This window comes from Chrysoperla carnea, chromosome 1 (assembly GCF_905475395.1).
Source record: "Chrysoperla carnea chromosome 1, inChrCarn1.1, whole genome shotgun sequence".
Lineage (NCBI taxonomy): Eukaryota > Metazoa > Arthropoda > Insecta > Neuroptera > Chrysopidae > Chrysoperla > Chrysoperla carnea.
This window is the reverse complement of record NC_058337.1, coordinates 44,070,133-44,086,328: the sequence shown is the minus strand read 5'-3', so window position 1 is coordinate 44,086,328 and position 16,196 is coordinate 44,070,133. Positions and strand designations below refer to the sequence as shown.

General features: G+C 27.2%; 1 protein-coding gene across 1 annotated transcript; it reads right to left on the bottom strand.

Annotated features, from left to right (window-relative positions):
* Positions 1–5,407: 5,407 nt before the first annotated feature.
* LOC123305163 (PR domain zinc finger protein 10-like) lies at positions 5,408–13,587 on the bottom strand. Its single transcript, XM_044886796.1, has 12 exons — positions 13,465–13,587; positions 13,046–13,234; positions 11,230–12,112; positions 9,891–10,058; positions 9,664–9,831; positions 9,474–9,604; positions 9,131–9,286; positions 8,696–8,895; positions 8,371–8,635; positions 8,035–8,262; positions 6,181–7,161; positions 5,408–5,998 (listed from the first exon to the last, which is right to left on the bottom strand). Exons 2-12 carry the CDS (start codon positions 13,190–13,192, stop codon positions 5,762–5,764), a joined length of 3,564 nt encoding a protein of 1,187 aa, XP_044742731.1. The 5' UTR covers positions 13,193–13,234; positions 13,465–13,587; the 3' UTR covers positions 5,408–5,761.
* Positions 13,588–16,196: the final 2,609 nt, after the last annotated feature.

Below are 16,196 nucleotides of genomic sequence, written 5' to 3'. Positions count from 1 at the left end.
GAAATGCCTGCATTTCACAAAAACAAATGAGTCTTTTTTTCAAAATTTTCTGAAACTAGCTACATGTTAATAGATGTTTAGTTATGCAGAATGCGTACTGTTACACAAACAGTGGCTTTCATGTAAACTTATTAGAAACATAATTTTCAAATATATTAAACTGATAATTTAAATTTGATTGATTTTTATCTAATTATTGTTGCACTAAAGCTTTTAAAAATCGAATATTACAACTACTGATAAACATCAGCACAAAATAAATATAAAGAGGTCATTTTAATTAATTAAATCAAATGAATCCTTGAAAATAAACTTTGTATAACGGTCTGATGTGATCTGCATTCATTCTTGGAAGAATCATTATATAAAAAGAAAATATTTCAAAATAATTGAAAATTAGTTAAAAATACCCGAGAATATAAAATGAATTAGTTTAAAATAATTAAAAATTATGTAGTTCAAAATGATCGGGAAAATAAAAATAATTAGTTCTAAATAATCGAAAATAGTTAATATCAACAAAAGTCCAAACAATTAAACGCTACCACTTTCGTTAAAAATAAAAAATATGTTTATTTTTGTAAATCTTAATTATCAAACATCATTGACTATTTTAACAATTCTTTATTAAATCAAATATTTTTTCAAAAAAAGCCACTGTTGTCATTAATTTTTGAACTTTATAATCATTTATCAGTTTTTTACACATTTTCCACGTACATATTAAATATGTTTATATAGAAAAAGACAAGCCTGCAAAATTTTGATAGTGCGATAGACTTCTTGCATTAGTACATACCAATAAAGCAGCCGACGAATATTCACTTTGTGGCTTTGATACTTATGCTATCTTTCATAAAGTCATAATTTAATACTTTCATTAAATTCTTGGGTCTTCAAAGTAGCACTGATCAAATCTAACACACGATGAAAATTTGGAAGGCTTGACCCTTGATATATTATATTAATGATATTGATTTAAATTACCCTAAAAGTTCAATTCATGGAGGGGAATGAATAGGATAAATCAATAAAGAAATTGTTATTTCGCATTCATTCCCATTCATGAATCGGACTTCTTTTACAGGGTTAATTTTAGTCACAAAAAGTAATTTTCATTCTTGTATGATGCAAGAAAAGTATTCCTTAATGTACAAAGATTATTAAAAAATTTTTATATTAAAAAATAAACCCCAGATTGAAATCAAATCATTATCTCAATAATTTTTAAATATTTGATGAATTTTTAAATATAGGATTCTTTTTTATTTGAAGCTGCAAAAAATCGGATATATTGAAAATTTTAAAATGTTTAGTAAAGGAGCAGATGCAATTAGTTTTTTGTATACAGGGAGTGTTTTTGTACCTTGATATTTGCAAAAAATGTATGAAATCTCAATGATTTCGTTTTAAATAAAAAAAACTTCTTCACATTCTAAGAATTTTTTTAAAAAAACAACTGTTCTCGCATAAGAAATCAATGAAAATATCTGTTATTTTTTGCTCAAATCACAAAAATTTGCATAAACAAAAATTTTTTAAGATACCACTTCTTCTTCAAAGTTATCTTCTTCACTATAAAATTCGAATCACCTGGAACCTATCTACCTAAAAATATTCATTTGGAATGTCAAGTTAAAAAAGCAACCTGTATAATTTTTGTGGTAATAATCAAGTAGGCTAGAAAAAGGCGTTAAAATTGATATACTATTTATACTTATTTCTAAGTAGTATAGCTCTATAGACGGAATAAGTGGGTCAATTTACCCAAGTTTAATTTTGTTAAAGTTGAGATTGCGATAAGAGCACGACAAAAAATATCAATTAAGAGTCTCTGAATTAATTTACAATATTAATTCAAAAGAATATTACAGTACTAGGTCATTAATCTCAACTCTTTTTAAACCCCCGACGCAAAAAGAGAAGTTTTATAAGTTTGAACGCTACGTGTTGTGCCTGTGGCAACGTAGCTCTTAAACAGGTGAACCGATTTTTGTTTATTTGAAAGGTAATTTAATGGAGAATGGAGAATTCTTAGCTATGGTTGAAGAAAATCGATTCAATTTAAAGAAAGCTACAAGGAAATAACCGGATTTGTTAGAAGTTTTTTTCCGTAAATTTCGCAAAAAAAAAAAAAACTACAGGGCGTTCGATTGGGCGAATACAAGTATGAAGCTCACCAATTTAACTTGTCCTCAATTGGGCGAAATTTTTGTAGTGATATTTAATAAACCGTAAATCCTGGTACTAACGCATAGGATTCAATGTAAATTTTTATTTCAAAATATGAAGTTATCTATCTTATATTAAAAGAAATAATTCATTTTATGTAGAATCTTTTTAATAGCTAGTAGCACCATTTATTTTAACTATAATGGTTACGATTGTTAGATTAAAAATAAGGTTTACATCTATTTGCCAAATTAATGCTTAACTCGATTTTGCATATACTTTATGGAACAAAGTTTTTAATATATTTAATCATACTAAACTAAACAAAAATAATTACATCTTCTCCATACCCGATGTATGTTCTAAAGTAAATTGTCCAATGACTTGAAGGTATGTATATTTTAAAGCTGCAAACTAGAAATATAAGTTCTACGAATTTATTTACTCCAATTTGAACAATTTTTACTTTTGTCATAAGTAAAATTTATTGAAATAAGATAAAAAGACAACCACACAAAACTTTTACTAAAATATTTGTAAAAAATTTGAATTAATGTAAACATACACATCATCTTTATTTTATTAGCTACTCTAAAACAAATAAAATTTCCTTCGTTCAATTTTAGTATTATTACTTCACAGACTAATTTAAATCGCATCACAACTATTTTTTGCGTATACGACTAATTATTTCAAAAAACGTATTAATTAATTACTAAATAATTTTTTCGACGATTTTACATTATTGCAAACAAAATTTATTAATTCTTATTTAAATTACTTAAATAAATATAATTTTCATATCACATATCATACCTACATTAATTTTAATTCTAATATGCAAGATAAATTCGACATAAAATCTATTCATAAAAACAAACTCTCTGTACATTTCTAAAAAAAATTATGCTGAAACAAACATTGAAAAAATAATAAAATTATTTTTATATTATAAACTGATTTTAAAAAAAAATAATTTAAATGCTAAACAGGCGTTGGTATGTCGTGGCGTTGGTTTATTAGTTTTATTGTGAATTTCCAAATTTTTAAAATAACAACAAATTATTAAAACAAAAAAAAGCTAAAAACAAATAAAATGCAATACAAATTATGATGAGTAGATATTCATAATTATTAGAAAATAAAGAAAAATGTTGAAACGGTAAAAAGCTGAAAATATAAGCTCAATACAATGAAGTTTTCTTGATTTCGAGTTGAGACATAGTAATTAAAAAAGACTACCATAATATTCTTAATAATTTTTAATCATGTGTTAAAAAGTAAAATTACCTACTGGCTTATTGGCTAGGATGAACCCTAACTAGTTAGGATAGTTGCATTGCCATCAAAATACATTTCATTTTTTTTACTATGGATGCTTTTTAATTATAATTTCAATTATTGTGGTATTTTATTTGTTACTCGAATAAAACTATACACAGTCAACATTATCAGAAAAAAATATTTATCTCATAAACGCAAAATTTCATTAATCTTCAAAATCTACGTTGATGTTTTTCACTATTCCTATTTGAGATACAATACCGTGTATTTCTCATTTACAAACTACACAATTAAATTTAACTCATTATTCCAACAAGATACTTGTAGACTAATACAAGTTTTTTCTAACTCAGAACTTTTATTCTATGCTTTGATTTTAAAGACAAAATTTTTTATGAAATTATTGATTTACTTAATCCCGCTTAAATTGACTAAATGCTATACAAATAGTCATTAGGCTAAATCAAAGAAATGAAACTAATTTTCGTTTCGTTTCGTTTACGAAATTACGCTTTATAAGTGTGAACTTGTCTAGTAATACAATGTATCACACTGGGTATACCTAAGATAAATCCTTTTACGATAGTATTTTATTTATAACTCTTATGAAAGAAAGGCATGTCCAAATAACGTAACATTTGTTTTGGGTCCCATAAAATTACATGCCTAAACACGATATAAGCGAAGTAATTATATAAATATTACAATACTATGTAGGTATATCATTACCAAGTTTAAATTTTTAAATAATTTAAAATTTTTAGAACTAGTTTCATTAATATCTATTAAAATTTTAAATAATTTTTTTCACCGAGAATAAAATATTCGGTCTACCGAAATGTTATAAACAAAATGTACTCAAATGAAATAAAACTATCAAGTATTTTGAAACAGATATGTAATCAACTGGTAACATGTACACGATATATTTATATCGTTGGTATTCATATCATTGTTAAACAAACCATGGTAAACTTTTTCAAAATCGCTAAAATGGATGAACGTTGAACATATTTTCAATGCTCATACTACTGTGTAAAATAACAAGTTGAATGTAAACGAATTTTACGACTTTATCACATCTAGATGAAAGTAATTAATATTACCAACATATACCTGTTTAGTATATTAAATATCTTATAAGCTAAACGATTTGCGTATTTTGTAATTATCACACATTGATTGAAAATTAATTAGACGCTGTATTGTATTCAAATTAGTTTTTTAATCTTTATAATTATCACTATTTTGAGTAAAATTTAAAGAAAATTCTCACCAACTTCGACATATTAGCTAAACGTGTTTTTTTAAAGACTAGAAACAGCAGTCAAATTCGATGATAGCAAAAATTTCCCATAAATTTCTAGGAAATATTCAATCCAAATGAATAGCCAAACAAATTTATTACCAAATTTATATAATTAAACCTATTTGTACTTAATAATAAATAATTGTATATTATTATACACGGGGTCACATTTTGGAGATATTATAATCAAGAAATTTATTGTTTGTTTTACTTGGTCATATTGTAAAAACAAAAGGCTGTTGTAAATTTTTACTTAATTTACTTATTTAAATATAATTAGTACCATGAATTTGTTCCATTTATTTTTTAAAAAAAGTTCACGAATGAACCGGTTTACAAGTGTTATATAATAAAGTGGATTCTATTTATCGAAGCACTTTTTCAAAAATGTATATTAAAATAAATATGTGGTTATTTTGTTATTAAAAACAAAAAAACCTCAATTCACGCATGCGTACGTTAATTATTAAATATCATGATTTTATTAAAAAAATAAATACAATTATTTTCTTTTTAATAAAACTCAACTCGGGCAACAATGTGCTATTTTGTTTTAATTATTAGAAGCAATTCAAAACTATTTTAAAGCAAATTTTTTTTTATTATTATACATAATAACAATTCTTTCTTCATTTTGGCATCTACATTTTTTTCTAAATAAATACAATCCTGTTGCTTTTTGGAAGGCTAAAGACAAAGTTACTACTAAAATATTTGAATATCTCGTAGTTAATATTTAAGATGTGTATTCTTTTCGTTTACCAATACCACAAAACTATGCAACTTCAATAAATACTTATTGAAAATTCCCTAAGTCGTTAAATTCCATCTTTAACGACACGTGGCGTTTTATAAACCCTCATCATAATCAATTGAGGTACAGACAACAAATACCATTTGTTTTATTTTGTTTTTCCAAACGGTAAATTATTAAATTGTTACAATGACAATTCACAAAATTTCCATTTTTAAATCAATACCTACATTAAATTTTTGTCAACGTGGTGGAATATATGACGTGAAAGGTGTAGTATCAGACCAACCTCGATTCATAACTGGTGTGGTTGTAGTTAACAAGGCGCGTAGTACAGAATCACCAACAGGAATTACAGAATCTTGATCATTGGATACTGGTACCAAACGATAACATTGACCATTTTGTGAAATACGAAATTCGCCATGAATATTGTTTCCCGCTTCAGTTAACATTTCTCGAGAAAATTGTTCATCAATCTGCAAGAAAATCATAATCATTTTGATTAATATTGGTTCGGAGAGTGGTAATATTTATCAATGTTATTAAAACAAATTCCATATTCGAAAGTTAAAAATATTTCCTTTATGCTTTAAGTAAACCAAAAAAAAAAAGTTGCAAAAAAACTTTAAAAAGTTAATAACAAAATTTTAGTAAATACCTTATCTTTAGAATTCAATAAAATACCCGTTGTATCAAATCCATCAGTATTTAAAAACTCCGAAGGAATATCGTTGGTTGAATTTTTATTTTCTGTTTCTAAATTTTTATTATTTTCATTTTCAATTACATTTATTTTGTCGGAATTCATACTAGTGTTACCAGCAGCAGTTTTTCCAGTAAGTATTGGATCTGGTACATCTTCAGAAGTCGACACTCGTGAATTACCTTTAGACTCATTATTTAATAAATCAGAATGTTTATTTCGTTGATGTTGCAATAATTTAGCTTTACTCGCATATTGTTTGTGACACCATTGACAATTATGTGGATTTGTTGTAACACTACCAACAGTTTGTGAAAAAGTTGGATTCAACATGCCTGAAATATCTGCTGCATCTTTACACCGACTTAAAGGTAATTCCAAACCGGGATGATTTTTTAAAATATGAGCTTTACGCTTCGAACTACTTTTGTAAACTTTCTCACAATATTGACAATAATAATCACGTGTGGTTCTCAATATTGGTAAATTCAATTCGGGGACCGAATCTGGTCGAATATCTGGATGTCGTTTAGCTAAATGATTAACCAACATTCCACGACGTTTGAATCCAACCATACATGTATGACATTTATAAATAAATCGATGATAATCGGTCGGTGAAACTTTCGGCATAAAACGTTTGGATGATGTATGATTTGCTTCGTCTTGTTTATTATCCATTAGGACCATAACTTGTGTATCATTTTTTTCTTTACCCGAATGCATACGTTTTGTGTGCTCTTTAAGTTTGTCTTTTCGTTTAAATTGTTTGCCACATTCAGCACATAAAAATTCTCTGTGGTCTGAATGTTTTAATAAATGCATTCGTAATTTATCGGTAGTTGGAAATAATTTGTTACAGTATAAGCATGCATGTTTACGATCACAATGAAATGCTCTTATGTGTTTACGAATAACACTGTATTCTTTAAATTCCTAAAACAAGCAATATTTCATATAAAAATGAGATAAATATGAAGTAGTCGCTAATTAATACTGGCGCAAGTAATTTTCCAATTACTAAGATTATTTTGAATTTTCTGGGTAGAAGTTCGCATGATTTTCATTTTAATTATTATAAACGAAAAATTCGGAAAATATCTAATAGTGTTTGCATTTTCTGACCAAATTTGACATAGATAAAGACTACAAAAATTTTTACATAAGTCAAGATATACACACTAAGAGTAAATTGCAACACGAAAAATTGGTCTTTGTGAACGTCAGGAAAAAACAAAATTAAGATTACGAATCCGTTTGCATGCCTTTAATGGGATCGAGTAAGCATAGTTCTGAGGGTTTTTTTGAACCTTCACCGTCAAATCAAATAATTTTGTTGCGAATTTATTTGTTAATGCAAAATACACTTTAAGAAAATAGGTAAATGATACATTAATGTATTTTTTGAGCACATTTCTCTAGATTCTATTCTATTTATTCGCAATCTACGTAAAAAGCTATGTAATTTGAACAAACTTCTACTCGAAACTTTTACTTCTTTTGGAACAAACTTCTACTCGAAAAATTAATATTGATATTGAGAAGCAATATGCGCTAGGGTTTAATAATGTGTAACACCCAACCTCGACAACGAAATAAATTATTGCTATTCAAAATGACAGAGTGAAGCTCCACAGCGAATATATAATTATTACATTAAAAACACATGTTCACTGTATGAGAAAGACATACCCTCCGTACGAAAGAGATAAATATTATTATCGTGCAATTTCCTTCACTTCTAGGCAAGCATTTCCATTTAAGATATTACACACCAAAAATACAAGTAAATATTCAACACTTTTTTACCTTTTTACAATGAGGACATGAATAAACACCATTGAGACAATGACTTCGCACATGTTCTTTGTGGCTTAAAACGTGATCAACAACCTCTTTACAAATGGGACATTCAAATGTAATTTTAGAATGTGCTTTAATATGACAAGTTAGCGCAGAATTGTTTAAAAATCGTTTTGTACACATATTGCATTGTAATGGTTTCAGTTTTTGTGGACCATGTACTAGCATATGTCGCTAAAAAATTTTAGTAGTATAAAATTAGATTAACGATATAATTCTTGTTTAAAATATTATTAAAAATTTATTCTACAATAAACAATTTAATTTTAATTAAATACATACTTGGACACGTTCTTTGGAAGCAAACGATTTATAACATATATTACATTTGATTTTCGCTGTACGAACTTGATGATCGTTAACATGGTATGCTAAGTTACTTCTCGATGAAAATATTACATCGCATTCTGGACATATATGTTGTTCATCTGACGATGATGTCACCGATGAATCAACAACACCTTTAGAGGTGTGTATATAACTATGTATTTCTAATAATATTGCAAGTTCAAAAACCTTTTTACAATCCTTGCAGGTGTAGAAAATTCTAAAAGCAATACAGGAATTAAAAATACACATTCATTTGATATTGTAAACATTTACATACTTTTCCTCATTTTCTTTTTCAGATAACGGATCCTTTTCCGTAGAAGATACAATCCCGTTATTATCTGAATCTACGTTTTTAACAGATTTTGATGAATTATCTTGCCATGTCCATGATTTTTCTTTGGAAACTTTTTTCGTGTTTAATTCCAAACGTTTTTTCTTACTACGTTTCATTCTTGATATACGTTTTTCTGCACTCTGCAAGGCCAAACAATAATTAAAAATTTATTCACTGCAAAAAGATCGTAGGTAAAAACACAAAAGACTACGCCGTCTAAATCGCTTTCTTATTATTTAGAAATCCCGTATATTAATCATCTTTTTTTCTTAATGTGAATATAAATTATCCATGTACGGCTAAATGTCTGTGGAGAACGATTTAGATGTCGTCGCGTGTTGTGTCTTCCAACCTTAAACAAGGTTAATTATTTACATTTTCACTTCCATGAACGCTGCTCAAATGTTTATCTAATTCATCAAAAGATACAAACATTGAATCACATTCAAAGCATGGCCAGTCTTCTTCATTAGGCTCATTTGTTAACACGGGTAGGCTTCTTTTTTCCGCATACACAGCACTATAACCAACCTTTAAAAAAAATTATTTAATTTTGAAATCTGAATTCTTTTGGAGATAAATATACACGAAAATTTTTTATTCAGAATCTGTTTTTCAGACTTCTACTAATCAAAAAGTAAAAAAAGGAAGCCTTTAACAGTTCTATTCGACTATAAAGGTCTTTACAATTAACTATAAAACATAATTAAAAAATTACCATTAATTCTTGACGGGGAAGAATATTACAAGTAGAAATATAATATAGAGATGGTCCCATTTGATTTAACACCAAATTTTGCTCCTTAAACTTTTCAGCTTTGCGTACAAAACGCATCCAATTTGACAGATCTATAAATGTACCAAAATAAGTAAAAATTTTCATTAGAAATACAATAAAAATTACACACCTTCATTGCTCGTATCCATTTTATGCATTTCTCCAGATTCATTTTCTAAAATTAATTCAATATTATTGTAGCTCTGCACGTCCGTAGTTGAATATTTAGAAACCACTCCTTCAATTGGGCCGAACTGTGTTCGTTTAGGTATAAATTTACGGCTAAATACTCCAAAAACTAAAATCAATTTTTTTTTTTTAAATACATGAAGTAAAATATTTAATGCTGTTATTTACTTGGTTCGCCTTTTTCATTTGTACCAACTTTATTTATTGATAAATAAACTCCTGGAAGTGTTGCTCGTGCTCTAGAAGGCACCGGTTTATCCGAAATACTTAGCATTCGATGACGATCACACATCAAAATAAGAGAACTTCCCATAATACAATCTTGGCAATCTGTAACTGAAAGTAAAACTCTTAGAGTATAAATTAATAAGTTATTCGATATTCAGCACATACCATAACTAGATATTTAATTTTTTTCGCGATTAAGAATGTTTTAAGGGAAATTTTTAATATTTTTTATTTAAGGATGTTCCCAAAAAAATGAGGATATGAAAATACTTGAGACTTTCAAATTTTGAGGGTGGATTCTGTTAGAAATTGGGAAAATTGGACGAAAATTAAGTGAAATTTTTTTATACCATAATTTTTGAAATATTGATGCCTAAAGAGTTACTTATAAGAGAGTCATTTACAGAAGAAATAATTACTTTCTTAACACAAATGCCATTTATTTCTTCATTTTGTATTTTATGAACAAAGGAGTGCCGCTTGTTATAATTTTCTTTATACCAAAATATTTCTCATGCTTTTAACTAATGCATATTAGTTTTTCAAATTTATCTTAAGCATTGTTACATAATAAAGCATACTTTTAAAAACACTTCAATTATATGTTAAAAACGCAAAGATTAACAGCTCAAATTTATAAATTTAACATGGTAAGAGGTGTTAACAAATTTACTTGTTTATAAAGGGCATTAATGAGAATGCATATCCACGATTTATTAAGATGATCCTAAGAAAACAAACTTTTTTGGGAACATCCTATCCTTTTCTGTAATAATATTGCCTATACTTTTTAATAATTATTTTCTATAGTGTGCATAATGCGTACGCTAGTTGTATTCTGTCCAACGAATGAAATTGAGTAATGTAAATTGCTATGATCCACAATGTGTTACATTTATCTTATATATTTAAACGAGCAATGCTTGTATATATTTATCAGCAATCTAAGAAACGGATCCAACGATTTTCATGAAAATTGATATGTAAGGGGGTTTTTGGTGCGGAAAATCGATCTAGCTAAGTTTCATTTTTAGAAAATTTCGTTTTATCCGTTTTTTAAGGACAAAACTAAAACAACCAGCAAAATACGTCTCTTCCTGGCATCTATTGGTGTTTGAAGTAGTTAACGAAATCAAGTACATTAGCGGGATATTCAAATTGGTATTTGTGTGGTGAAATTTTAAACGGTTCTTTTTATATTAGTGATAAAATTTGTGTCTTTTAAACTCAAAAAGTATCGAGCAAAGCTCGATCATCCAGGTTCTTTTAGTAAACTTACATAAGTCACCATCGTCATCGTCATCGAATTCTTTGCCATCATACTGATGACGTTTTGAACGTCTAACTTGTGTTTCTTCTGCAGCGACTTCTTCATTTTTAACATAATCATTCTCTTCAATTTTTAATTCCATAGGTTGTTCAAAATTCGTTGTTTTTTCTGTGTTTTCATTTGGAACTTCCTCATTATTTTCAATATGTTCCTCCATATACGAATCTTCAATTGCTTTATAATTTTCATCAATAGTTTGAGAAATATTTGTCTCCAAATGATTCAAATCAATGTGTTGAACTACATTATTTAATTCTGAATTTAAATCAGATTTCAAAACTAAAGTACCATTATCCATTAAAACGTGTTCATCTAACGATATTAAATGATTGGAATCTAAAACTAGACCTTCAGATTCTAAAATTCGATCACTGTTATTCGTATCTAAATTATTTAACATAATATCATTTTGTTTTGGTATATTCGTTGTATCTGAATTTAAGGAGTAGGATAAGCCAGCATTTTGATTTGTAATTAATAATTCAACAGAATCACTTTCTTGTTTTAAATCAATACTGTTTTCAATTTGTCGACATAATCTGTTGGTCACAACTTGTCGTAATAAATCCATATTACCATCCACGGAATTTAAAGAAAATCCATTTTGTTGTTCCGAGTTATTTGGTAAAATTACAATTGAATTTTGATTAAAAGTTGTTGAATTATTTAAATGTGATTCGTTGTTTATGAAAGAATATTCATTTTGTGTATTTAATGTTGAATCTAAGGGGTTTAAGTGATCACTTAATTCAGAAAATTCTTGATTTGGTGTAAAGTTTGGAGCCGTATTTATGTTGCTGTAATCAACATGCCCATCATTAACATACTCGACCTGATAAAAGATAGAATTAAAATTTAAAAGTGAATCATAGTTGTAAGAGGTGATTCGGTGTAAGTAATTATTTTTTCGTTTCGTGTGAGTTATAATTCAGTTAGTTTGCAAACAATTTGGAGATTTGAACAAAGGGATATAATTCTTAAGGTATTGATATTTTAATCATATTAAAAATTTTAAAAAATTTTTCTGTCGTAACAAGAAAAGAATCTCATCAATTTGATACTATCTCAAAAAAATCAAAAATATATTTTTTTTAAATTTAAATTTGTTCAGACCTTTTTTTACGAAAATTTAAAAGATGGAAGGTTGCAAATGTTCGAGTTGGTGAATTCTAATTTTACATCAATATGATCCAATATTATTTATTAAAAGAGTTAAAACGAGGGTTAATATTTATTAAGTTCATGGATCCAAATTTATTAATAGTTCAAAATTTCTCTATAAATTCCATAATATCCATAGAACTTCTTGGGAAATAATTCATTCGTTAATAAAAGTCGTATTTGATAGTTTATTATAAAATTCCAAAATGATGTATATCTAACTACCTAGGTGCCCTCCATCAAATTACCAGAGTACCAGTGATTGGAAATTGACTTTCTGGCTTTATGTACAAAAAAAATGGGGTATACTACAACACACCATGGGAAATATTTGGAATTGTAATTAGAGCATCCTTTTTATTACATTATCATTTACAAAAATTGAATTAATCGGAAAATGAGTGTATAGGTATTAACTTTTTAAGTAGTTTTAGTCCGCTTGTATGACCGGATAACTCTAACACAATGTATGATCATTACGAAAGCTCTATCTATTCTTCATATAAAATATACAGTCCAAGGCCAAAAGATTATTTGTTCATAATCTTTCAGAGCACTTTGTGTATTATAAATAAAGTATATTAAATAAATAAAATCTATTTACAGCAATAAACAAAAATTGTGAGTTGTTTGTAGAATCGTGTGCTTCAGCAACATTTGTTCTTAAAGATGGATCCGAGGAAGACCATATTCCTCCAGGATGTATTAGCGGCTTTGTAGCAGTTTCATTTCCCGGACTTCCACTCTCCATTTTGACAATAATTTTACGCCGTAAATCTTATTATTATTCCATCTAAATAAATAAAAAATACTTTCAAAATCAAAACACTGACCAAAGTTTTCAATTTGACAGTTCTATATTTATTTGTCAAACTGTACAATTAATTAAAATGTCAAAAATTCTAGATGTCAGAGAATAAATTTGTTTTAAAACTCAATGTCTTTAATAAAAGTTAATTTTTAATTCATTAATTATTACTTATAAAAATCGTAACAGTGATAAATAACAATATTTCTAAATACCTTCTGTGACGCTATCCGCCATTTAAATTTCACCTGCTGGGCTTTTAATTTTTTCTGATCTATGACGTCATTCGAATTAAAATTACAGAAAACTTATTGCAGTAAATTAATTTTAATTGTTTCTATTCAATGTTTAATTAATAAACGAACAATATTTAATTGTTGAATGGGAATTATCCATAAAACTACTTTATACAAAAATTCAGATGTCAACTGTAATTTCAATATGCGGGAAATTTAAGTTTATAAATTGTTAAGTTTTTTTGTGTACACAGGCTATTTGTGATTAAATGCATTGTAGAATTTAATAGATACGTTTTAATAAATCATATAATTAAAAAAAAAGAAAAACTAAAAGCTGTTAACTCATTTCTTATTTTCGAATACTTCCCTTTTTTATTGATCATGATATTTAGGGTGAAAAATAATTCATTAAAATTCTCCTATTAATCTTAATTGATATTGGCCATAATCGCGATTCACGAGCATATAATAGTAATATAATAGTAATATCTCTCCATGACCGAAGATACTTTTGTATGTTTAATAATAAATGTATTTGTTGCCTTGGAGATATTATATTTATATAGTTAAATATCGTGGCTTCCAATATTAAAATGGAAAACATAAATGAAGAGTTAATAAATTCATTAATTAGGATTGAACCAAAATATAATCTAAGAAAAATATGTAGTCGAAAAATGTTAAATTTGGAATTATTGAAAGATATCCCAAATCCTCAAAATAATTCATATAAAATCTGTAACTTAAAAATGGATGTACAAACTTATCCAAACACGGCTAATAAAATAATTTCAACAGTACAAGATAAAACGCATGTTAAGCCTTTAAATTTTGTTAATAATTTTAATACATGTAACAATAGTTCACAAAAAAATATTATTTATTTACAACAAAGTCGGTTGAAATTATTAAGGAAATGTTTTAATTTATGGAAATTGAAATGCATACATTCACGGAATACAAAAAGTATGAAAAGAATTCAAGAAGTTCATCGTTCAAAAATTGCAAATTTTTTAGAAGTATTACAGAAACGTAAAGAAACAATTGAACAAGAAGAAAAAATTAAACCGAAATTAACACGAAGTGCAAATGTTAGATCTAAAACTTTTAAAGACAGTCGAAAAACATGTTCGGCACCTTCACTCTCAAAGTTAAGTCATTTAGAAAATTTGAATTCTATTCAAAATGATATAAATAAATCACTTAATGAAACCAGAACTGAAATTAAAGCATTAACATTGCCGAAATTAAAATCGTGTTATGTTAAAATTGATCAAAATGACAACAAACCTAAACTATTTACTAAAGTTCCAGAAACCATGCTAAAATCGCAAGAATTAGCAAAACAACGCGCAGAAAAACGCAACATATTAGCAGAGAAAAAACGTTTACTAAACGAAAAAATGCAACGCGCACTCGAAGAAGCTGAGTTAATGAAAAAACGGCTTGAGTTAGAGTACAAAAAAGAACAATTAAAAGAATATAAAGATAAAAAGAGGAAAGAAGAAGAAAAGGCTGCTAGAATATTAAAAGAAAAAATACGATGGATCGAATTATTTAGAAAATCGAAAGATCATTATAATATTAAATTAAAACAAAGTTTCTTCAATAAATTAAAACTCTTGCGTGCTAATTCATTAGCTAAACTACATACGGCTAATGAATTTTACAAAATGAATTTACTACAAAAACACTTCATTCATTGGAAACGAACAATACAGGCTGAAATCAAAGAAATATATTCAAAAGCCATTTTACATCATCGTAGAAAAATATTGTCTGTATATTTTCGAATTTGGATAGAGGTACTGCTTTATTATTCATATGATACTACTAATAAATAATAGAGCTGTAACAAACCGTACATACCGAATACTGAGTAACGGGAACACCATTAAGTACCGAGTACTGAAACGTTACTCACGAATTTATATCGTTACTCAAATTTTTATTTAGAATATGTATACTTTGACTTTACCAAAGAATACAGTTAGGTATTCTGTATTCTTTGACTTTACAGTTGAACTATAACTGACATAAAATCTTTCGAATTGAAGGTACTTTTACAACACTAATAAATAATCATTGGATTTACAAAATAACATTTCATTAAATAGCAAATAATTTAATATTACTACCATGGAGGTTATAAAGAAGGAGAACGATCGCTATAGAAAATATTGTCCCCAAAATATGGACAAAATAAGTGAGGCGCTGGGATCGCTAAGTTGTCTCATTAAAAGCGGACTGTTGTGCGCTAATTTCAAATGATCTATCAACGTTTAATATACGTGTATATAATATCATTCAAAGGAAAAAAAAGCAAATAATGAAATTATTATTATTATTTACTAATGAATAAATTATAAATTATCTATTCTACTTTATAAATTTATCTATACTACTTTATAAATTTGAATGGTACTAACTTCATTTACTTGTACTCATAAAAAGCTAACTTCGCAGATACTACATACCGACGACAGCGCGGCTGGTGGCTGAAAAATGAACTATAAATTATACAAATTTTCAGGGGCAGATGTGTTAATGCTTTAGCGCATAGCGATCGTTCTCTTTCCCTCTAACCTCCATGATTACTACCATAGTTTTTTATGCCGATTTATGCAATGTTAACGATTTTGGCATCATACAAAAAAAAAAAAATAATAATAAAACGGCTAATACCTATGTATTTCCCACTGAAAGTG

What these genes read in the sequence shown, in the direction of transcription:
- LOC123305163 (XM_044886796.1), bottom strand. Translation starts at nt 13,192, where the DNA reads ATGGAGAGTGGAAGTCCGGGAAATGAAACTGCTACAAAGCCGCTAATA. An exon ending in GAAAAAGAAAATGAGGAAAA is followed by an intron (nt 8,636 to 8,695) that starts GTATGTAAATGT and finishes TATTGCTTTTAG; the next exon opens with AATTTTCTACACCTGCAAGG. An exon ending in CATGTCCTCATTGTAAAAAG is followed by an intron (nt 7,162 to 8,034) that starts GTAAAAAAGTGT and finishes TGCTTGTTTTAG; the next exon opens with GAATTTAAAGAATACAGTGT.